Genomic DNA, 25,068 nt, shown 5'->3' with positions numbered 1-25,068 from the left:
CCTGGTTACAGAGATAAATGAATTGAGATTACTGAACACAGTTACCTGGTTACAGAGATAAATGAATTGAGATTACTGAACACAGTTACCTGGTCACAGAGATAAATGAATTGAGATTACTGAACACAGTTACCTGGTCACAGAGATAAATGAATTGAGATTACTGAACACAGTTACCTGGTCACAGAGATAAATGAATTGAGATTACTGAACACAGTTACCTGGTCACAGAGGCACCAACTGTTCCTTTCCTGTCTGCGTCCACAATTATTCTGTTTTTTGACAGTTGTTCCTGGATGAGGATAACTTTTTCGACACCTTTAACGATGAAATAGCCGCCTACAAGAGACCATATAGGTTTAATTAGACGTATTCAGTTTCATTCTGCATGGGAGGTTGTTCCAGCAAGGCACCAACATAAAATTCTCTCTGTCACAACCATACATTCCTTCCATTTGTCCAAGCATTTAGTCTCTAATCGAAGGGCAGGGAATTCCCTCAGTTTCCGGGTAAACACCACAGCCTCAGCCAACAGTAGCAAATGCCGACAGACCGCTCATTCTACTGCTGGGATCTTGCTGTGCCACCTCTGCCTACATAAGACACTATGACAAAATAATCCACTGCATGTGAAGTGCTTTATGCTGTTTTGGAAAAATGTGACAAAGGCATCACAGAATTGCAAGTGTTAGTTCTCAGTTTCTCAATATTTCTGAGGCAACAAAAGTTAAGCACCTTATTCACAAAGCATCAGCTTCAGCCCTGCACAATGAAACCCCACCAGCCCTTCACCACTCCCAAGCTAGCCCATATCTCCGCTTCCAATCCCCGTTCTTCTCCCAGCCATCTTTACATCCTCTGTCATCCCATCCCTGGATCCTGCTCATTGCTGACTTGTTACTTCTCTCCCCAGGTTCGTCATTATTCGATCTATAACCCTCTCTGCCTCTCCCACCTCCTTGATCGAGCATCTATTCCCCTCTCCTAACATCACCTTCTTTGGCTTAGATCCATTTTTGTCTCTGACATTCTTCCAGGAAAGACGCATGAAATAAATGTAAGCTGTTGTTACATATATACTTTTGCCGGATTCAATTTGATAGAAATTAATAATTTCCACTTTTTTAAAAAAAAAGCAAAACTGTATGGAACATGGGGTTTATGAAATACAGATTACTGGGATTGAACATTAAATGACTGGGCCACATAAAGACATAAGAAATAGAAGCTGGAGTCGGCCATGTGGCTCTTCAAGGCTGCTTGACCATTCAATACAATCATGGCTGACCTCAACACCACTTTCCCACAGTGTCCCCACGTCCCTTAATTACCAAATATCTATCAACCCTCTCTCTTGAATATGTTCAATCACTAAGCATTCACAGTTCTGTGGGGTAGAGAATTACACCGATTCACAATCCTTTGAGTGAATAAATTCCTTGCCCCAGCCCCAAGTGGCCGATCCCTTATTCTGTGGCTGTGACCCCACGTTCTAGATTCCCCAGTGGGGGCGGTAAACATTTTCTCAGCATCTACCTTGTCAAGCCTTTTAAGAATTCCTTATGGTTCAAGCAGGTCACCTCTCATTCTTTTTAACTCCTGGGAATATAGGCCTGGTCTACTCAATCTCTCCTCGTAGGATCCCCTCAATCTCACGAACTAGGCTCATGATCTTTAATTGCACACCCTCAGGAGGATACAATCGACAGCAGCCAATAGCAGAAATTGCTCATGACGTAAACAGGCATTAATGAACGGGATTCACCGAGTTCCAAGGCACTTGGGTGAAAGGTCCGGTTATATGGATCAGCATTAATTACCTGGATCCAGAGGACATTCATTCAGTTTTGCAAATTCTGCTGGGGTCTTCCCCGTAAGCACACAGTTAGAACTGCGCAGCATTATAGGCATCCTGGGATTGAAACAAGATCAAATATTAGTACAAGGCAATTAGGAAGAAAAAAATCCAACATGGATGAAGCTTTTAGTTGGGTTGTTGGTTACCTGCCGATGGGTAATGCATTGCGTATTATTCGCTGACTTCCTCTTGTGTATTCAATGTCCACTGTGATCGGGGCAGAGTACGTCATGTCTCTGAGGCGACACTGAACACAGAAATTATACATAAACAGTAATTATTCCTTTATTCACTAAGGAAGGGTTAACAGACTGGCGATTTCAGAGCAGCGTTTTCTATGTGGGAACCGGATGGTGCGATACTTACTAGTAACATCATTACTTCTTAATTGCAATAATACTGCTGAATTGAATAGAAAAATTTGAATTGAATAGAACCATTAACCGCAGCAAACTGGTTGAAATCAGAGGAGGCTGACTGAAACCAGACAGGTAATCACAGCGGAACAGGAAGTGGTCCTTATATGGATAAGCCAATGGAAGACAACTTGGGAATACGCCAACCATCCAACAGCCGATCAAGCACCCAGCTAACCAATCTGCATCCAGAAGAGGATTGCACATCAGCTCTTTCACACACTGCATTCTGTATGTAGATCCTTGAAAAAGTCCCACTCAGGAGTACTCAAGACAGACAGAAGATACATGTCGACTGGAAGAGTCCTGGTGAACCAAGCAGGAAGATCTCAATCAAAGATCACTCCTAAGTGACCTACAGACATCTGAGATTAATCACCTGAGGGGGTAACTGTATGATTTAATTGAAAATGTTTGGTTTAAAGTTCTCAATAAAAGGTGTTGAATTTAGTGTGAGATTGTGTCAATCGTAATTTTCAGCCTCTGAACTCAACAGGTAAAATCACTTACATCACATATCAGTGCAGTGACTCGATTGTAGCCAAAAATAGAAAGACTGCAGACTGGAGTTATTGTCACCGAGATAAACTATTTTACCAATGCAGGATTCGTGTGGTTACCCAGCTTTTTACCCTGTTTGTTTCTACTTATGTTAATCAGCCACAATTGTTAACTCTTTACACTTTTTTCCTTTCCTCCTTAAGGTGAATATAAAAATTCCAATTACTTCTATCACATAATTTGGAGAATTCAATGGAACTGGACAGTTCAGAGAAGGTTCACTCGACTCATTCCTGGGATGAGGGGCTTATCTTATGAAGAAAGGTTGAACACGTTGGGCCTGTACCCATTGGAGTTTGGAAGAACGAGAGGTGATCTTATTGAAATATATAAGGTTCTGAGGGGACTTGATTGGGTAGGTGCCAGGAGGATGTTTCCTCTTGTGGGGGAGGCTAGAACTAGGAGACACAGTTTAAGAATAAGAGGTTTTGGGATGAGGAGAAATTATTTTCTCCAAGGGTCGTTAGTCTGTGGAATTCTTTTCCCCAGCTCCTCAGAAAGCAGTGGAGGCTAGGTCATTGAATTTATGCAAGGCAGAGTTAGACAGATTTTTGATAGATAATGGAGTTGGGGGTTGCAGGGCAGGGGGCAGACAGGAAGGTGGAGTTGAGACCACAACCAGATCAGCCAAAATAAAAGCATCCGAAGAAGAGTCATATTGGACTCGAAATGTTAAATCTGTTTCAATCTCCACAGATGCTGCCAGACCAGTGGAGTTTTTTCCAGCACTTTCTGTTTTTATTTCAGATCAGCCACGATTTTATTGAATGGTGGAGGAGACTCAAAGGGCTAAATCGCCAACTCCTGCTCCTAAGCCCTATGCAAGAGGCTGGGAATTCTGCAGCAAGTAACTTATGTCCTGGGTCGCCAAGCCTGTCAACCATCTACAATGCACAAGTCAGGAGTGTGTTGGAATACTCTACACTTGCTTGGATGAGTGCAGCTCCAGTAACATGCAAGAAGCTCGACACCATCCAGGACAAAGCAGCCTACTTGATTGGCACCCCATCCACCGCCTTAAACATACACTACCCCCATCACTGGCGCACAGTGGCAGCTGTGTGTATCTACACTACAATATGGACTGCAGCAATTGGAAAAGCCTCTTTTGATCACCCAAACCCACAATCTCTACCACCTAGAAGGACAAGAGTGGGAACAGCAGCACTTCCAGCTTCCCTCCATGTCACACACCACCTTGGTTGATTGGTTAGCATCTTTCTACCTGCGAGAGAGGATGGGAACGCAGCCTCAGGATTTTGATGAGGTTAGAGGAGATCATCTGCTGCACTTCTTTTAATGGCTCAACAAGCCAATTCTAGAAAGGCAAAGTCTGACACAAGTGCCACAGCTGGTGATGTGGAATCATCTCTGCTAATTCCTTATTTGCAGGGCTGGTGTCTACTTTGGAGGTTCTGAAACCACACGGTGTTGTGGCGGTAAAATCCTGCTCACAGCTGGTGTCACCTTTTGCGTCGATCGTCAGCCACTGTTTCCCACTTGTCATGACTGACAGAGGGCAGTTATGTTTCTTTTGACGGTGTCCTTGAATCAGAGCTTTGGGCAACCTGCTGTCCCCTTGGCACAGGCTATTTCTCTGCATAGCATATCCTCGGGATGCATCCATTTTCCATCCTGTCCACATGTCCAAGCCAATGAAGCCGTCTTTGCTTAATCAGTGCCAGCATGCTTGGCATGTTTGCCTAGAGAGGACTGCTTCATTGGTGACTCTGTCTTTCCACGTGATGCCAAGGATGTATCGTAGACACCGGAGGTGGAGGTTATTGAGCCTCTGTTGTCAGGTGGTGTGAGGTGTCCTGGTTTCACCTCAATACAGCAATGTACTGAGGATAAGCATCTTGGTCCTGCGGGTAGGTTTGTTGTTTCTCCATGGCCGTTTTGTTAGTTGGCCAAAGTTAGTGGCTTCCTTTCTGATGCATGTGCTGAGGTCTCTGTCAAGGGACAGGTTGTCTGTCACTGCAGATCCAAGATAGCAGAATTTGAGGAAATCAAAGCTGTGTTGTTGAGTCTGATCACGGGAGGAGACACAATACCCCATCCTACAACTACAGTTTTTTTGACACTGATGGTGAGGGAGAGCATGACACAAGCATTGGACAGACAATCCATGAGCCTTTGGAGCTGCTCTTCTGTCTGGGCAAGTAGTGCAGCACCATCAGCATACAGACATTCTCTGATCAGAACATGTCACACTTTGTCTTGGCTCTCAGCCTTGATAGGCTGAGGAGTTTCCCTGATCGTGTATGGAGATACACTCCTTCCATGTCAGCAGGGAAAGCATAGGTCAGGAAGATGCCAAACAGTAGGAGCCAAGGTGCAGCCCTGTTCCACCCCATTCTTCAGCTCAAAACTGTCAGAAGTAGAGCTGTTGAACTGAACAGTGGCGTGGATGTTATCGTGGAAGGATCATATGAGACTGCGAATCTTGGGAGGACAATCAATTTTCTCTACTATCCAGCATAGGCCCACCCTGCTCACGGTGTCAAACACACCACATAACATGGAAATATATTGACCATTCCTTCATTTTTGCTGCACCACACAGACTACAGCAGTTCAAGAATATGGCTCGTCACCACCTTCTAAAGGGCAACTGTGGATGGGCCACAAACGCTGGTCTTGCCAGTGGTACCTACATCCCATGAATGAATTAGATGTAAAAAAACACACAGCCTGGGCTAAAGTGTAAACAATCAGAAATCACAACACTTCCATTGAGAAGAATTCCGCACGGTACCTCATGTGGAGCAACAGGCCTGGTTACATTGAAACTTTCTTCAACATCCGGGACTCCAACATAAATATTCAGGTATCTGCAATAAACACATTTTTCATTCAAAGGAATGTATTAGTAGCAAATCTGCACAAATTTGACAAGGCCCCTCTGCCCTCTCAGGTGGATGCAAAAGATCCTACAACACCTATATTGAAGAAGAGTAGGTGAGTTCTTGTGTCCCAATCAAGATTGATCCCTTAACCAACTTCACAAAAAACAGGCTCGCTGGGTCATTTATCTAATTACTGTTTGTGGGAGCTTAGAGTACACAAACTGACTGCCCCATTTCCAACAACACAACAGTAACTACACTTCACAAAGTACTTAAAGACTTACATTTACATAGTGCCTTTCACAACCGCCAGACGTCTCAAAGCACTTTAGAGCTTAAGTACTTTCATACAATGAAATACCTATAATTGACTATAAAGCGCCGAGTTGTCCTGAGGTTGAGGTGCGTTATATAAATGCAATTGTGTGTTAATTTACAATTAACATAGCCCTGCAACTGACACTATGAAAATATTCTTATACTCTAATATTGTGAAGATGGATGTTATTTTTTTTAATATTTTTGGGAATTTGGTGGTATTCTGTAAAAAAGGGTGTGTGTGTGTGTTATTAAACTGGGGGGGGGGTGGGGGGGGTGGGGGGGGGGGGGGGGGGGGGGGGGAAGAAAGGTTAATTAAGACCGCTTGTCTATGGGAGCAGAGAGATGAAAGGTGAAATTGCTAGATGCATGCATTTGTAATGAGAGGCTATGGTGCAACTGAATATACAAGTAAGTAGGCTGGGTTTGAAATCTGCATTATAAGTACGACTTGACTGTTCAGCTGTTAAATTTTAGAAGTGACAAGGGACTTTTACAACTTACAAAGGTTTCATAAGTAAACAAGGGAAGGTTATTAAATTTTATTTTACCCAAAAATGGAGGCAATAGGAAGACATGAAAGATTTTTATATCTGGGAAAAAATGAGTTCAAAGAGTGCTTAGAACAATGGAGTTTAAGATCAAAGGGGAAAAGGATATTTAACGAAGGATGTTTAGTTGAATTGTGTTGGCTGTGTGGGCTAAATGTCCTGAAATCACCTCTGTGCTGAGAAAAGTTTTGAATTTGAAGCAGCCATCCAGTTTCAAGCCAGAAGTCTTTGTTTTCAGAAAGCAGCCTGTTTCTGAATTTCCTTCAGTTTTCCACAGCAGAGTGGAAGAGAGCAAGAAGTCACATGGTATGCTTTATTGAAGTAGCAGCAGTTTTGCCTTGGGTAATATTACTGGATTTTTATGGTTACAAATCTATAAGGGAGCTGTTGCCAAGTAGTTTACTTGTGTGTTTTGACCAAGTGGGGTTTTTTTTTGGGGTGGAGGGGAATGTTTTGTAAGACTGTATAACTGTGTAATTTTAATCTTGCGTGCATAAGTTTTTTTCCTTCTTGTTAATAATTTTTTTAATTTTAAAATCCTAAAATTCTTACTGGGATTCTATACTTCTGGGGTTAGTCGTTTACCCCACGTTTTCAAAATACAAAAAAAAAAGTTATGATCATTAAAACAAGTTTCCTTCTGGGACTCAGCCTGCTCAGCGAGTAACATTGGCTGCAGTCCTAACAGTATTATTTATAAGCACTGACTGCAAGTGGCAAAACTGATTAAAAATAAACCAATTCTATATTCTGAAACCTGACTTGAAATGTTGCAGCATTCATCCTTGTTAATTTTTAATATTCTAAGATGTTAAGTAGAGATGGCTCTTTGTTCAAGTAATGTTTTTCAAACTTAGTTTTTCAGAGACTTTCTGAGGTGGGGGTGGGGTTGGTGGGTTAGGTTGCAATATAATCTCTCCAGTGGTCGAAAGAGAGAGAAAACAAGGGGGAAAACAAAGAGAAGGAAGATAACAAAGGCAAGCTGTCTGCTTTGCACAAGTTAATGTTTGTTAGCGTTCGTCCAGCACATGCAGCTGACAAGATGTCCACACTCAAAGTTCCCGAATATTCAGCCTTCTTCAAGGTGATAGTTTCTAGTCTGCCATGGTTTTCAATGATGAGTCTTGCATTTACTTTCAGCAGGAGAGGGGAGGGGAGGTGGGAGGCCGGATGCTGCTGTGAAACTAGAGTGCATTCAATTTGCTCCCGGTGAGAAGCGCTATTATAACGCTGCCTGATCGATATTTCCAGCACTTTTGTTCCTATTAATCTCTTGTTGATTTGAATCATAGAAGGGTTACAGCATGGAAGGAGGCCATTCAGCCTGTTGTGTCCTTGCCGGCCTTCTGCAGAAGCCAGTAGGATACTGGGAAAATTCCCCTATTCTTCTTCCGAAAGCACTGTGGCATCTTTTGCATTCACCTTAGATGGGGTCTTGGTTTAACATCTCGGCCAAAAGGCAGCACCTCCAACAGTGCAGCACTGCAAGTGCTGGCCTGGATTCTGCACCCAAGTCTCTGGAGGGGGACTTGAATCCACAACCTTTTCACCAAGAGGCGAGAGTGCTACCCATTGAGTTACTGCTGACACCTTGACACAGGACTGAGGCAGGCAAGTCAAGCACTGCAATGTTACATTTATTAAACCAACTAACTGTGGGATACGGTAACATGGTGGTTCTTGAATATTACTGAAAAGAGAGACATGTTGCCGAAACTTTTCGTCTTGCACTCATCAGGACAAACACCAGAATGACAAATTTCAAACAATCACAACAATTTATACTACAGGAGAGAGTGCTGATTGGTTGGTAAGTCGTGTATGAATTTCAGTGCCTGTGCAACGCCAGGTATGTAGGCTATACGTCCCAGTGAATGGCCAGTCATATGAAACAGTATGTTCCTTGGTTATTCGTAATAAGCAGAATACAAACCATACTCAACAAGCCCGTGCTTGCAAAACCCAAAACAAAATGTCTACTATTAGATGTGATTCTGCAATTGGCCAGCACTTGCTGAATAATCCTGAGTGCGCTAATAGCTACACTAGCAACCAATTTAAGATAATCACTTGAGCTTATGATGTGGCTCATTTATGCTTGCCAGAAGTGACATTCATATGAAGGGACCTACAAAAAGGAATATGTTCAAGTCTTGTGCCCTTCTTGAATCACCTGGGAGCTTGGGGAGTCTGTAGTTCCCTGCTGCTTTCTCCATAGCAACACCTTGGCCAATCAGAGTCAACTTGCCAACCTTTTTCTCCTGTAGTATAAATTGTTATGATCGTCTGAAATTTGGCATTCTTGTGTTTGTCCTGATGAGTTCAAGACAAAAAGCTTCAGCAACGTGACTCTCTTTTCAGCAAGACTCAAATTCTGTACTACTAAGTGACTGTTTGCTTAGAGGTTGTGTTACCAGACTAGTAATTCAGGGGCTTGGACTAATGGTATGGAAACAAGGCTTCAAATCCCACCATGAAGTTGGGGATTTCAAATGCAACTAATTAGATAAATTTGGAATAAAAAGTAGCAGATTGTCATTAAAAACCCACCAGGTTCACCATGGCCTTCAGGAAAGGAAGGACCCGGTCTGGCCTACACATGGCTTCAGTTGCACAGCAACTTGGCTGACCCTTAACTGCTCTTACCAGTAAAAATCACTATCCTTGGAAAACAATTAGCCTTTGGCACTTACTTTAAATACCACATCGGATCAGCATCACTGGTCACCTTCTCATTGGCTTTCATGATTTTCTTAATCTATGGAGAAAGTGGAAGAGACGGTGAGCGGTACGAGTGGTGCTGGGTGAGGCAAAGGTGCAGAGCTGGAGAGCTAAGTATCACTAACATTCCTACCTCAACATTTATAAAGTAGTTGAACGAGTCAATGTGCTGCTTCACCAGGCCTTTGACCTGCAAAGAACAAAGAAACTTAAAACTCTTCGGTCACTGAAACCCATGAAGTAATTATAATGGTAAATCAAGTGGGTTTCAGAATAGAAAGGACAAGCGTAAAATCTGGGTCAACTTAGAGAGAGTCTTTCCACACAGAGGGTTATTAGAATGTGGGATGAATTTTTACAAGACGCTGTTCAGGCAGGGACTGTATCATTCAAAAAGGAACTGGATATGGAGTATAAAAGGATACAGGGAAAGGCCCGAGTTGGAGCAGGCAGCTCCAACTGAAGAGCTAGCATTAGCATAGGTGCTATGGGCTGAATGGCTCCCTACTGTCCTGTGGGTCTTCATCACAACCCATCAGAAAAATAGCTTTTTAAATAAATAAGAAGTGATGCATGGGAACATTAGGGACAGGAGGCCATTCAGCCCTCCACCATTCTATTAGATCGTGACTGGGGGTCAGTTAGCTCAGTTGGCCGGATGGCTGCTTTGTGATGCAGAATGACGCCAACAGCGTCAATTCCCACACCAGCCGAGGTCCTATTTGAAGGCCGCGCCTTCTCAACCTCACCCCTCATCTGAGGTGTGGTCACCCTCAGGTTAAACTCACCACCAATCGTGTCTCTCTCTAATGAGAGAGCAGCCTATGGTCCTCTGAGACTATGGCGACTTTCATTTTTTCATTTTCATTTCAGATCATGGCTGATCAGCATCTCAACTGCATCTACCCACACTTAATGCACTAATCCAACAAAACTCTATCAATTTCATCTTGAAAATTTTCAATTGACCCCCAGTATCCATAGATTTTTTTGGGGGGGGGGGTCAGGGGGGAAACATAAAGACTCACTCTGCCAATAGGAAGTGCATTTTTTTCCAAGTTCAAACAGTGCGCCAATTAACTTAAATGAGAATTGACACAACCTCGATCAGAACTTAAGATAAGCTCAAATGAACACCAAGGTTGGAATTTAAATTTGCTGTTATGTTTAGTAATCCAATAAACAAAAAAACCAATCAATTTAGTGGGCAGCTTCGTCATCTTTTACGTCTTTATTCTTCCTGATGTCACTCCTGGACAGCCTAGCTAATTTTAAGCTTACTCCTCTGCAACAGAATATAGGTTCCCTCCATCAAGCCTTGCAACTCGTTTTAACATCTTAAGCGCCTTGATGAGGTCACCCCTCACCTTGTAAACTCAAAGGAATACAAGCCTAGTTCAGTCAACCTATCCTTGTAACTTAACCTTTTAATCCAATATCATTCTGCTGACTCTGTGTTACACCCACTTGAGCAGAAACAGAAATTCACAGCCTGCTCAGCTCCCCAGTTCCAACCACCTGCCTAGTTACATTACCACTGAGCTCCCAGAGCAACTTTTGCAACACACTGACTTGAACTGCAGGATTTACACATGACTATCTGTAGGCTGAATGGTGAGTTGTGCATTCTCACAATAATGACAGAAGAAATTAAATGCAGGAGTGGCACCATTCCCCTTTCATAAGAACATAACATAAGAAATTGGTCTACTCCTGTTCCTTTCAGAGACATGGCTGATCTTGTGTTTCGATTTCCACATTCCCATCTAAATCCGATAACCTTCGATTCCCTTGCCTAACAAGAATTTATCTACCTCTGCCTTAAAAGTATTCAATGACTCCGCCTCCACCACCTTCTGAGGCAGAGAGTTCCAAAGTCGCACAACCCTCAGAGAAAAGATTTCTCCTCATCTCTGTCCTAAAAGGACGACCCCTAATTTTAAAACAGTGCCCCTTAGTTCTGGACTCACCCACAAGAGGAAACATCCTTTCCATGTCCACCTTGTCAAGGCCATTCAGGATCTTGTTTACTTCAATCAAATCACCCCTCACTCTTCTAAACTCTGGTGGAAACAATCCCAGTCTGTCCATCCTTTCCTCATTAGACAACCCACTCATTCCAGGTATCAATCTAGTAAACCTCCTCTGAACCGCCTTCAATGCATTTCCATCCTTCATTAAATAAGGAGACCAAAACTCCATACAGTATTCGAGATGTGGTCTCACCAATGCCCTGTATAACGGAAGCATAACATCCTTACTTTTATGTTCAATCTCTCTCGTAATAAAGGACAGCATTCCATTAACCTTCTTAATTACTTGCTTAAACACAAAAGCAATGAAAAAAAAAACCCTCTAATACTACCTTCAGAAAAGCAGGGAGCAGCTTCCATTTTTCCTATAAAAAAAACAGAAAATTAACATCAATACTTTTACATAGGATTAAATAGGATATAGAACACAGGAACAGGCCATTCAGCCCAAGCAGTCCATGCCCGTGTTTATGATCCACTCTTCCTAGCACCTTGTGCATTCCCTGATTTCATCACTTTACCACTGGTGGCCAACCCTTCAGCTGTCAAGGGAATAAGCTCTCTGTTACGAATGTAAGACTTTATAAGATGGTCATGTTTTCGAATGTTTCCTTTAATCGAAGGTAAAATAAAATATCCTTTATAGGGAGATGCAGAGATATGAAAAGCTGCTTGAAGACAGGCCCATCTGATCTGGCTGTCATGGGGAAAAAGGCACAGGCTGAAACTTAGAAAATCAAGTGCTAGTTTCATACCTTGACCCAAAAGAGAGGCAGGTGGTTTTCTCTAACTTTTCCCCTGTCCCCTCACCCTTCCCCCATCACCCCTTATCCCCACGTCTCCTTGCCCCATTCCTCTAGCCCCTCCCCTCTCTCTACTCCCTCCCATCACCTCTTCCCTCCCGCAACCTATTCCCCTTGCCCACCACTCAGCACCGCTTCCTCCCCGCCCCTCAACCCCTCCTCCCCCTCACATCACCCCTCTCCCTCCCTCACCCACCCAAACTCTTCCCCTCCCCACCTAGCTTCATCCACACCCACTCCCTCTCCCCCCTCACCAAACCCTCTTCGGCTCAGCCTCTCCAATTCCTCCGGCTCACCCCGCCCCCCCCATCTCTCATCCACCCCCCCCCCCTCACCTCATCGCCCCCCCACCCCACCTCATTCACCCCCCCCACCATCTCATCCCCCCCCACCTCATCCTGCCCCACCTCATCCCACCCCCTCTCACTCATCCCACCCCCCTCTCATCCTCTCTCATTCCCCCCGCCCTCTCTCAACCCCCCTCTCTCATCTCCCCCCCTTCCCTCATCTCCCCCCACTTCCCTCATCTCCCCCCACTTCCCTCATCTCCCCCCACTTCCCTCATCTCCCCCTTCCCTCATCTCTCATCACCCCCCTTCCCTCATCTCTCCCCCCTTCTCTCATCACCCCCCCTTCTCTCATCACCCCCCCTTCTCTCATCTCCCCCCCCTTCTCTCATCACCCCCCCTTCCCTCATCTCTCCCCCCCTTCTCTCATCACCCCACATCCGCCTCTCTCATCACCCCCCCTCCCCTCTCATCACCCCCCCTCCCCTCTCATCACCCCCCCTTCCCCTCTCATCACCCCCCCCTTCCCCTCTCATCACCCCCCCCTTCACCTCTCATCACCCCCCCTCCCCTCTCATCACCCCCCCTCCCCTCTCATCACCCCCCCTCCCCTCTCATCACCCCCCCCCTCTCATCACCCCCCCCTTCCCCTCTCATCACCCCCCCCTTCCCCTCTCATCACCCCCCCCTTCCCCTCTCATCACCCCCCTCCCCTCTCATCACCCCCCCCTTCCCCTCTCATCACCCCCCTTCCCCTCTCATCACCCCCCCTTCCCCTCTCATCACCCCCCCTTCCCCTCTCATCACCCCCCTTCCCCTCTCATCACCCCCCCTTCCCCTCTCATCACCCCCCCTTCCCCTCTCATCACCCCCCCTCCCCTCTCATCACCCCCCCCTTCCCCTCTCATCACCCCCCTCCCCTCTCATCACCCCCCCCTTCCCCTCTCATCACCCCCCTTCCCCTCTCATCACCCCCCCTTCCCCTCTCATCACCCCCCCTTCCCCTCTCATCACCCCCCCTTCCCCTCTCATCACCCCCCCTTCCCCTCTCATCACCCCCCCTTCCCCTCTCATCACCCCCCCTCCCCTCTCATCACCCCCCCTCCCCTCTCATCACCCCCCCTTCCCCTCTCATCACCCCCCCTTCCCCTCTCCCACCTCCACCTCCCGGATCGGTGCCGCCAGCGATCCCGGGTCCAAATCCCCGAATTCTGCGGCCAGAATCTCCATGACCACCTCGTGTCCGCCGCCAAACCCGGTCCGGGCGGAACCCGCTCCCTGGAAAAAAACCGTCCGGGCGGAACCCGCGTTCCCGGATAAACGGTCCCCCCCACCCCAACAGCAGCTGCTGTTGCCCTGAGTGTGAGACTCCCCCAGTCTGAGGGCTGGAATGTTGTTGGAGTTTCTGAAGAATTGCTCCCTTCAAATCTCCCTTCTCATTTTTTCACATGCTGCCGGCATTTCTCACTATTTTTTCCCTATCTCAGAATCTTCAGGAATCAGTTCTTTTAAAATTAGGGTTGCCAACTGTGATTAAATGTATTCCTGGAGGTTCCATCACACGACTTGCCCCCACGCTCCAGCCATTAGCCGGTCAACACATTCATCCCTGTGACATATGCCAGCGGGAAAGCAAAAAGACTCCACCCTGATGATGCCAAACAGCCTTTTCCCCCATTTTCAACATTTTTATATTTGGTGAAGAGAAATGTTCAAAGCAAATGATAAGAAAATCAACCTTGGTATTTTAGTACCCTGATGATTTTTCTCCAGGGCTGCACGTGGCAGTGTCCTGGAGATTGATCCTCTATCCCTGGAGGGTTTCTCAACTTTTTTTATCCTAAAGGAATTGCTAACTCCAGTTAAATATTAGCCACCTGGTCACATGTCCAACTTATCCAATTCCCTTATGAAGGTTATTGATGAATCTGCTTCCCACCCCCCTCCCCTTTCGAGCAGTGCATTCCAGATCATAACATTCTGCTGTGTAAAAAAGTGCCCATTGCTTCTCTCTTTCTTTTGCCAATTCTCTAAAACCCGTGTCCCCTGGTTACCAACATTCCTGATACTACAAACAGTTTCTCCTTACTTACTCTGTCAAAATGATTCAAAATTTTGAACAAACACCTCCATCAAATCTCCCCACAACCTCCTATTCTCCAAGGAGAACAACCCCAGCTTCTCCAGTCTCTCCACATTACGGAAATCCCTCATCCCTGGTACCATTGTAGTCAATTAGCTGCTCTGAACCCTCTCCAAGGGCTTGACATCCTAAAGCTCGGTGCCCAGGATGGGACACAACACGTCAGTTTCATCAGGCTTTTTAAACTGGTGATATAGGATCGGCTACTCATACACTCGCCTGTTAAAAAATCTGCCATTTAAACTCGTGCCCATTATACACCCTGCTCAATTCTTATTTCCACTTCAAATCCACCACTGTTGAGAGTGGGTGTAGTGGTAATGTCACACACATTCCTTCACACACACATCCCCCTTCACACACGCACACGTTTCACAAACACAACCTTTCACACACACCGTTTATGCACACACCTCTTCACAGACACCTGTAGACCAGTAATCTGGGGACAGACGTTCAAGTCCCAACATGGCAGCTGGTGGAATTTAAATGTAATTTGATTAATAAATCTGGATTTGAAAATTAGTCCTGATAATGGTGACCATGAAACTCTCATTGATTGTTGAAAAAACCCATCTGGGACACTAATGTCCTTTAGGGAAGGAAATCTGCCGTCCTTACCTGGTCTGGCCTACATGTGACTCCAAACCCACAATAATGTGGTTGACTCTTATCTGCCCTCTGAAATTACCTAGTGAGCCACTAAGTTCAAGAGCAATTAGGGATGTCCTCATGAAAGAAAAGCACATTCCAACTTATGAATTTTATCAAGGTTCCATCCCTGTAGTGTCACATCTGCTACTGAAACCCCCATCCATGCGTGCACTGTTACTTCCAGACTTGACTATGCCAATGCTGCACCCTCCATAAACATTTTTTTAAAAAATGTGGGCATCACCAGCTGGGCCAGCATTAATTGCCCATCCCTAATTGCTCTTGAGAACTGAATGGCTTGCTAGGCCATTTCAGAGTCAACCACATTATTGTCTGAAGTCACATGTGGGCCAGACAAGGTAAGGACGGCAGATTTCCTTCCCTAAAGGCCACTAGTGAACCAGATGGGTTTTTAATGACAACCAACAATGGTTTCATGGTCATCATTAGACTTTTAATTCCAGGTTTTTCATTGGGTTCAAATTTCACCATCTGCTATGGTGGGATTTGAACCCATGTCCCCTAATCCTACTAAACTGATGATGATTGCACAATGTTCAGCACCATACGTGACTCCTCAGATACTGAAGCAGTCTGTGTCCATATGCAGCAAGACCTGGACAAGTGGCTGACAAGTGGCAAACAACATTTGCGCTGTAGAAGTGTCAGGCAATGACCATTGCCCATAAGAGATAATCTAACCATCACTCCCCGACTTTCAATGGTATTACATTGCTGAATTCCCCACTATCAACATCCTGGGGGTTACCATTGACCAGAGACTAAACTGGACTAGCCATATAAATACTGTGGCTACAAGAACAGGTCAGAGGCTGTCAATTCTGCAGTGAGTGACTCACCTCCTGACTCCCCAAAGCCTGTCCACCCTCTACAAGGCACAAGTGAGGAGTGTGATGGAATACTCCCCACTTGCCTGGATGAGTGCAGCTCCAACAACACTCAAGAAACTCGACACCATCCAGGACAAACAGCCCATTTGATTGGCACCCCATCCATCACCTTCAACATTTAGCCCCTCCAGCACCAATGCACATGGGCAGCAGTGTGTACCATCTACAAGATGCATTGCAGCAGCTCACCAAGGCTCCTTAGACAGCACCTTCCAAACCCACGATCTCTACCATCCAGAAGGACAAGGGCAGCAGACACATGGGAACACCACCACCTGTAAGTTCCCCTCCAAGTCACGCACCATCCTGACTTGGAAATATATCGCCGTTCCTTCACTGCCGCTGGGTCAAAATTCTGGAACTCCCTCCCTAACAGCACTGTGGGTGTACCTACACCACAGGGACTGCAGCAGTTCAAGAAGGCAGCTCACCATCACCTTCTGAAGGGAAATTGAATGAATGAATAAAACAAAATAAAAAAATTACTGTTGTGTAAAGGGGTCCACATGTGCTTATTTCTGAGCCCACTTCAGTGTAGAAAGAAATGATCAAATTTGCATTAAGTCCCGTGCTGGTGGAGTGCTGAAAGATTTGAGGAGCAGGTTGTAGCTGCTTAGGCTGAGGCAACTTTCCAGGAACCAGCAATGAGTCCATGTTCTTCATAAAGAACACTGGCAGCCTCATCAGTGACTGGAGACCTTCCCGGTCCTTCAGTCAAGGTGAACGAGATGGATCCCGACCCGGGGCTGAGAAGCACCTAATGTTGCAGCACAGAAACAGGCCATTCAGCCCGTCAAGCCTGTGCTGGCTCTCTGAAAGAGCGATCCAATTCGTCCCACTCCTGTGCTTTTCCGCAAAGCCCTAACATGTTCGTCTGACCCTCCCCTGTCTGTGGTTTTAACAGAGATGAGTTATCTTTTGGAACTAATATGCTGCTATTGAAATAGAAGATGAGGGATAGTGCTTTGTTATTTGTGAAATTATTGATAGCAGTGGTTTCAGGCCTCTGTCAGTAACACAGTAAAAATAACAGCATGCTATCAGTAACAGGGATTAGTGTTTATTTTCGGACGGCTGTGTCATTATCATATCCAAGTACTGGAAATGTTTGCCCAGCTTCTTTCTGACACAGTTAGTCTGAAATGTGCAACTTGATAGGCTCCTTATGCCTCATAATTCCTGAAAATTCTCCAGTGCGGGCTGGAACGATTGGGCCATTGAGTCTCAAAGCTCTGGTTAGACCACAACTAGAGTTGTGTCCCGTTCTGGTCTCCGCACTTTAGGATGGACACGAGGGTCTTTGGGAGGGTGCAGAGGAGATTTATCCGGAAGGGTTTCAGAGGCAAGGGGGTTTAGTTACAGGGTTAGGATGGAAAGGCTGGGGTTGTTCTCCTTGAATCAAAGAAGATTGAGGGGAGATTTGATAGAGGTGCCCAATATTATGACAGGTTTAAATATGGTAGACAGGGAAAAACACTTCCCATCAGCTGATGGCATGAGGACAAGGGGGCATAGGTTAAAGGTTTTGGGTAAGAGATGCAGGGGAATACGAGGAAGAACTCTTTTACGCAGTGAGTGGTAATGACCTGGAACTCACTGCCTACGAGGGTGGTGATCAATGATTTTAAAAGGGAACTGGATGGGCTCTTGAGGGAAATAAACTTGCAGGGCTACGGGGACAGAGCGGGGGAGTGGGACTGACTGTGGGGAGCTGGCATGGATTCGATGGGCCGAATGGCCACCTCCTGCGCCGTAAATGACTACAGAACGGCACAGAGGAATCCATTTGACCCATTGAGTCCATGCTGGCTCCCCATAGAGTAATCCAGTTGGTCCCGTTCCCCCCGTTTGATTCCTGTAGCAAGTTTATTTCCCTCAAATGCCCACCCAGTTTATTTTTGAAACTCATTAATTGGTCCCCACTTCCATCATCCTCATGGGCTGCAAGGCCCAGGTTCTTATCACTCAGTGTGTAAAATGGTTCTTCCTGACCTTGGGTGGTCATCCCATAGCAACATCGATGCCAGGGGCAATAGTTCCGAGTCATACCAGTTTAATACAGTGAAGGCATCACCCTTCATGCACAGGAACCCATTGCAGTATTTTCTCAAATCCTGACCTGCTGTGTTTTTACATTTCACCAGCCCGGTTTCTATTCTGTTCCATCCTCTGACTGAAAAATGTTGCCAACTTCTGTGTTTTCTTCCAGCTTCTTCCTTAATTTTAAACTCTGCTCCTTCTCCTCCAACATTTCACCCATCATGAGAACTCCCTCCCTAACAGCACTGTGTGGGTGTACCTACACCACAGGGACTGCAGCGGTTCAGGAAGGCAGCTCACCACCACCTTCTCAAGGGCAACTGGGGATGGGCAATAAATGCTGGGCCCAGCCAGCGAAGCCCACATTTCTTAAAATGAATTAAAAAAAAGAGAACTACCCTGTATCCAGATCTTCTGAACTACTCAAATCCCCACTGATTATTCCCCTCTCCAGAGATTTAAGTCTTAAGTCCCCGCCACCCAAAGAGTTAACAGGGAACACATCCCTGCCAATACCGACTGTCCTGCAGCTATTTAGCGCTTGGCGGGGTGTTAATGGACTAAGGGCAAGACTTCTGTTCCCATCTGGGGAGAAAGCCTCACCCGAGAGAGTTTCCGGCCAATCAGATTGGCCGGCAGCACTGTTGTCCCAGCAACGCCATGTTCTGGGGTGTCCGCTGCTGGGACGACAGACAGAACCCGAAGAGGGTGTCATGGATTCTGGATTTCAGATAAGTTCTGTGGTCCTGGCTGAACCTGGTTGCCAGGCCCCGGCGAGGTAGGTGGGGTGACGGTGCTGGGTTTGAGGGGCTGTTGGGGGAGGGGGAGGGGTTAAAGGGAGGGGGTATGACCTTGTGAGGAGTGGCTCTGATGGACGCAGGGGACCCAAAAAGGAGGTTCCCTGCCCACTTGCCCAATGTCAAATTTCCCAGTAAAAGCTGCTGTGGTCCCCACCTGCTGTGGGCAAAATAGCGGATGTGGGACAAAGTACTTAAGAGGCCATTAATTGGCCACTTAAGGGCCTCAATGGACTGAAGGGCCAGTGGATTGCACCTTGCAAAATGGGGGAGAGGTCAGGGCCGCGTGGGTAGTTGCGGGCAGGCCAGGTGCTGAACTTTATGAACCCACCCACCCACAAGCTTTCAAACCAACAGGTGGGGGACCATAAAATTTCACCCACTAAGACCAAAACTAAACATGATTCTCCGGAAGTGGCCTAACCAAAGCTACATACAGATTCAACATCACCTCCTTTCACATAAAACTCACCCCTTGTGTACATCCCAACATTTTATTCTGCCTCTGAACACCAAACCAACTGTTTCACTAACCCGGCCGCCAATATCCAACACGCCTGTTTTGTGCCCAGTTGTCTTTTTTTCCATTGTCTCTCTCGTTAATTGCGAATCAAACACTGCCTCCTCACAACCCGAGCATAAAATCCTTGAAGCAAAAACAAGGTCCTGGGCTTTGTAAATGGGAGCACAGAGACCAGAAGCAAGGGAGTTGATTAATGAACTTTTATAAAATACACAACTTCAGCCTTAGCTGGAGTATGGCGTCCAATTCTGTGGCACCACACTTTAGGAAGGATGTGAAGGCATTAGAGAGGGTGCAGAGAAGATTCACCAGAATGGTTCCAGGGGTGAGGGACTTCAGTTAGGAAGATAGATTGGAGGTGTTGGGATTGTTCTCCTTTGAGAAGGTTGATGGGGACATTTGATAAGAAGTGCTTAAGATTATGAGAGGTCTAGACAGAGTAGATAGAGAGAAACTGTTCCCATTGGCAGAAGGATCGAGAACCAGAGGACACTGATTTAGAAGTGATTGGCAAAAGAACCAAAGGCAACATGAGGAAAAACTTACACAATGAGTGGTTACAATCTGGAATGCACTGCCTGAGAGTGTGGGGGCAGGGTCAATTGTGGCTTTGAAAAGGGAATTGGATAAACACCTGAAGCGAAAGGATTTCCAGGGCTACGAGGAAAGGACAGGGAGAAGGATAGAACAGACTCGATGGGCCGAGCGGCTTCCCTCTGTGCTGTAACTAATTCTATGATTCTACACCAAGTCGAAATTTGCAGCTCCCACAGAAACCAACTGGGCAGGAGAGCGGAAAACAAAAATGGCAAGGAACCTCCACAGAAATTTAAGAAAATATACATAGCATCAAAAATCATGAAGCTCTTCAATACGTGTAGACATAGGGAAGATGTGTCCGCTAGTGGACACCACCAAATCACAAATATTAGATGTTGGCCAACAAATCCAATAATAAAATTCAGGAGAAACTGCTGGACCCAGAGTGATGAGAATGTGGAACTCGCTACCACAGGGAGAGGTTCAGTAAATAACAGATACAATTAAGGGGAAGCTGGATAAACATGTGGGGGGAGAAAGGAACGGGGATATGCTGATGGAGTTTCATGAAGAGAAATGGGAGGAGGCTGGTATGGAGCAAAAAGACCAGCAGAGACCAGTCGGGCTGACTGCCTGTTTCTGTGCTGCAATTTATGTAAAAATACATCAACAGATCCAGGAATATTATAAGGTTTCTCAAAAGTATCAGGGCTGACAGAGTTGACATGGAATAATGAAATGGTTCAGCATTGGAATGGATCATAAATACTCGCAACGTCCAATCAGAGAGATGCCATGGATCGGGGACGAGGCCATTGCTGAGCAGAATCAGGTCTTACAGCTCAGGCAATTTCAGCTTAGCCCAATTCCTTTCTCAAATTTGAGGTTTATGGGTTCAAGCCCCACTCGAAAGACTTGAGCACATAATCTAGTCTGGCGCTTCAGTGCAGTGCCGAGGGAGCGCCGCAGTGTCGGAGGGTCAGTGCCGAGGGAGCGCCGCAGTGTCGGAGGGTCAGTGCCGAGGGAGCGCCGCAGTGTCGGAGGGTCAGTGCCGAGGGAGCGCCGCAGTGTCGGAGGGTCAGTGCCGAGGGAGCGCCGCAGTGTCGGAGGGTCAGTGCCGAGGGAGCGCCGCAGTGTCGGAGGGTCAGTGCCGAGGGAGCGCCGCAGTGTCGGAGGGTCAGTGCCGAGGGAGCGCCGCACTGTCGGAGGGTCAGTGCCGAGGGAGCGCCGCACTGTCGGAGGGTCAGTGCCGAGGGAGCGCCGCACTGTCGGAGGGTCAGTGCCGAGGGAGCGCCGCACTGTCGGAGGGTCAGTGCCGAGGGAGCGCCGCAGTGTCGGAGGGTCAGTGCCGAGGGAGCGCCGCACTGTCGGAGGGTCAGTGCCGAGGGAGCGCCGCAGTGTCGGAGGGTCAGTGCCGAGGGAGCGCCGCACTGTCGGAGGGTCAGTGCCGAGGGAGCGCCGCAGTGTCGGAGGGTCAGTGCCGAGGGAGCGCCGCACTGTCGGAGGGTCAGTGCCGAGGGAGCGCCGCACTGTCGGAGGGTCAGTGCCGAGGGAGCGCCGCACTGTCGGAGGGTCAGTGCCGAGGGAGCGCCGCACTGTCGGAGGGTCAGTGCCGAGGGAGCGCCGCACTGTCGGAGGGTCAGTGCCGAGGGAGCGCCGCACTGTCGGAGGGTCAGTGCCGAGGGAGCGCCGCAGTGTCGGAGGGTCAGTGCCGAGGGAGCGCCGCAGTGTCGGAGGGTCAGTGCCGAGGGAGCGCCGCACTGTCGGAGGGTCAGTGCCGAGGGAGCGCCGCACTGTCGAAGGGTCAGTAATGGAGGAGTGCCACACTGTCGGAGGGTCAGTACTGGGGGAGTGCTGCACTGTCGGTGGATCAGTGCTGAGAGTGCTGCACTGTCGGAGGGACAGTACTGAGGGAGCACTGCACTGTTGAAGCTGCCTTTTATTTGGATGGATGCTATACCAACACGCAACCTGCCTGCCTTGCTGGACATAAAAGATGAGAGGCTGATTCAAAGAGGAAAGAGTCTTAATGTCTAAGCCAACCTTCCCCTTTCAGCCAACTCCACCAAAAAGAGTCATCGCATTTGCTGCCATTGAATCTTACTGTGTGCAAACTGGCTGCACCATTGCCTAAATAATAGCGCCAGCAGCTCGAAAAGTGGTTTATCACTTGTGCAGGACTTTGAGCTATTCTGAGGAATTGAGACATAACAATGAAGATACACTCTATCAGGGTATAACCATCTTAGCCAATAATCTTGAAATAACTGTGTAGAAATAAGAGAGATCAAATTCATGTATTTGTAGCAAACTTTATTTCAAGCTTATAAAAGGTGAACATGCATTGCAGAAACTGAACTTTTAATATTTGCACAGAGTAAACTTTGGTCAAATATATAATCCCATAGTTCTGTTGAGCTTTGAGAAGTTAAGGCTAAGTGTCAATAAGCGGCATCAATAAAAACTGTTGGGAACAAGAGGACAGAAATTTCAGCCAGTGAATTGTGTTTACCAACATTTAACTTGTCCCCAGAACTCCCTAACGTAACTCAGGAGTTAACTCATTTCAGATTAACGCCTCTGTGCAAACAGCACATGACACAAAAACACAGCAGGTGTGCTAAGGGTTCCATTGGGATCAATACGCAGATTGGATAAAATATTGGATGAAATCATCTCTTCCGGGAAAACAAAGACTGAACTTTACAGGAGTTAAGTTTTTTTTCCCAAAATCAAATATTGAAATATGAAAATAAGTAAAGCACGTCACCCACTGCAGGAGGCATTTGGTTAAAACTGAAAATCAGAACAGTTTAAAAAGAGGAGTGCTTTTTCAAACAGCTGCAGTGGGAATTTTCAAGCCGCTTTTACCAATATTGACTTCATTAAAAAAAAACGTAGTTCAGGCATGAGGATCGGCGTGTCCTGGGATTGCAACGGCAGCAGAGCCGCTGAGGTCTGTGCAGAGAAAAGGTCTCAGCGTCTTCAAAAATCCCAAGTTTTGGGCTGGAGTGTGAACAACCCCCAGTTTGAGGTAAACCCCCGAACACCTTTAAGCACCTCGTCTCCATCAAATCATCCAAAACTAAACTAAACTTCAGAAATCGATTCAAACCTCAGCGATCCTTGCGAGGTTTGGCACTTGGGGGTGATAAGTTGCTGTAAAAGGTCCGATCAGACCAATAACGTCAAACCCTCCCTGCCTCTGAGCGCTAAAGGGAACTCCCTCAGAGTTCCACTCACCCTAGCTCCATCTTAAACTCCGGGAACAGCTCCAGCAGAAAAAGTTCCTTGCACCTTTCCCGCACCTCGGAGACGGAGAAAGGGCTAAACAAGATCAGATAAGAGCTTTCCATTTGGACCAAAAACATTAAAAAAAAACTCAAAACATTATTATTTCTTTTTTTTTTTAAAGGTCAACTGAAATATCAAAAAGTGTGCGTTTTTAAAACTTCCACAGTTCAAAGTTCATAGTCAATACAATTAATGTCATTAATATTAGTACACAGGCTACGGAGCAAGGAATACGCAGAACATTAAAGTCGGGCTAACCCTTAAATCATTGACTACTTCATGGGTTAAAGCAGATAAAGTGCGTGGAGCTAAAAGCAAATGCACGTCAACAGCTAGAAACACAAACTAATGGCTGTGGCTCTTCATTAGGCTGGCGAACGCTCGAGGGTGGATTGGGGAGAGAACACGTTTCTCCCAGTTTCAAATCATGTCACATTCGGTTGATCTGAAAATGTTGAGACTGCTGCATCAGGGGGTCTTATTACAAAAAAAAAAGCACTGATTTCACTTAAAAGTGAAATAACCATTTTTAATCCAACTGGTTACAGAGGGTGAGCAAGAGATTGATTGTTTTCTAACTGATATTAAAACGTGGTGGATTGTCATTTTAGGGGTTTTAATGACCAGTATTTGGTGGGTGACGCTCTGCTTCATTAAGAGATCATCGAGTCTGCGATAATCTTACTATATTATACTGCAGTTTCTGGAAGTTTCAGAACTGCAGCATTATTTTTTAAAAAATGGCAAGATAGAATCCTGTAACAACATATTAAATTCAAAAACCAGCCCCACCATTTGAAAGGGTATCGTGTGGAATGTGTCGATTTACAGAGGCATGGGACATAGAGATAACTTTTGAAATTAATTCCATGCTGAGCATTAACCCAAATAAAAAGGCAAAAGTTGGATTTTTCACTTGGAGACTGGCCCTGAGGTGTCTTATACACAGCAACAAAATCGACCCTATAAAAGCAAAATACTCCTGATGCTGGAAATCTGAAATAAAAAAACAGAGAGTGCTGGAAAAACTCAGCAGGTCTGGCAGTATCTGTGGAGAGAGAAACAGAGTCAACGTTTCGAGTCCGGCACGACTCAGTTCCAAATAAGAGTCACGTTGGACCTGAAACGTTGCCTCTGTTTTTCTCTCCACAGATGCTGCCAGACCCACTGTGAGTTTTTCCAGCGCTTTCTGCTTTCATAACAAATTGATTGAGATTTCCAAACAGGAGACCTTTGCAAAGCGTGCGGTAATTTAGTGCACAACATACAGAGACTTTGAGCGTGCATAACCAAACGAAACCATTCCAGCATCAACTACAGCCTGCTCACTGGGCGGATGCAAATTCTGCTGAGATTGAGCAAACTTCATTTTGCACCGTGGTTTACTGGGACTGCCACGGGTTTAATCCAGGGGCGTGTTGTTGCTGCTGAGCAGGACGGGGTAGGAAGATCCAATGTACTTCCCGTGGCGATACACAACGATTTGCAAGTGGTATTCGTCCACCAACACCAGCTCCCGCGAGACCTTGGCCTGTGACAGGAGGAAGCAGATAGTGTAGACAGCAAACTCAAACTCAGGGCTCACTCCGATAAAGGAGCTGCCCACAGGTTTCACCATCTCCTTCCAGCTGAACTGCAGGGTCAAGACTTGGTCATCTTCATCAGGCTGCGGAGAACACCAAAGCATAAAATCAGTATGATTCCACTCGATAACAGGCATATACCCAAACCTGCACCTGATAACATACTACCTCACTGCAACTTTCAAA

At 46.4% G+C, this 25,068-nt stretch overlaps 2 protein-coding genes across 4 annotated transcripts in view; both read right to left on the bottom strand.

Moving 5' to 3' along the window:
* The window catches only part of polr3b (polymerase (RNA) III (DNA directed) polypeptide B), a 97,893-nt gene extending 84,232 nt beyond the window's left edge, over window positions 1–13,661 (bottom strand). The window contains exons 1-8 of one of the 2 annotated variants that reach the window (XM_078567684.1): window positions 13,556–13,661; window positions 11,640–11,672; window positions 9,408–9,464; window positions 9,247–9,311; window positions 5,594–5,669; window positions 2,005–2,105; window positions 1,821–1,912; window positions 222–339 (exon numbers count right to left, since the gene is read on the bottom strand). In XM_078567684.1, the coding sequence (XP_078423810.1) occupies window positions 222–339; window positions 1,821–1,912; window positions 2,005–2,105; window positions 5,594–5,669; window positions 9,247–9,311; window positions 9,408–9,464; window positions 11,640–11,672; window positions 13,556–13,627 (614 nt within the window). In that variant the 5' untranslated portion in view covers window positions 13,628–13,661. The remainder of the gene's footprint in view (window positions 1–221; window positions 340–1,820; window positions 1,913–2,004; window positions 2,106–5,593; window positions 5,670–9,246; window positions 9,312–9,407; window positions 9,465–11,639; window positions 11,673–13,555) is intronic. The other variant, XM_078567685.1, reaches the window with a different exon arrangement.
* Window positions 13,662–22,297: 8,636 nt separating this feature from the next.
* endouc (endonuclease, polyU-specific C) overlaps window positions 22,298–25,068 on the bottom strand; it is a 35,568-nt gene continuing 32,797 nt past the window's right edge. For both annotated transcript variants that reach the window (XM_078567682.1, XM_078567683.1), the window contains exon 7: window positions 22,298–24,965. In XM_078567682.1, the coding sequence (XP_078423808.1) occupies window positions 24,702–24,965 (264 nt within the window). In that variant the 3' untranslated portion in view covers window positions 22,298–24,701. The remainder of the gene's footprint in view (window positions 24,966–25,068) is intronic.

Source organism: Cetorhinus maximus, chromosome 22 (genome assembly GCF_964194155.1).
Source record: "Cetorhinus maximus chromosome 22, sCetMax3.hap1.1, whole genome shotgun sequence".
NCBI classification, from domain to species: Eukaryota; Metazoa; Chordata; class Chondrichthyes; order Lamniformes; family Cetorhinidae; genus Cetorhinus; species Cetorhinus maximus.
Note: the sequence above shows the minus strand (reverse complement) of the source record. Positions and strands in the feature narration are given on the sequence as shown.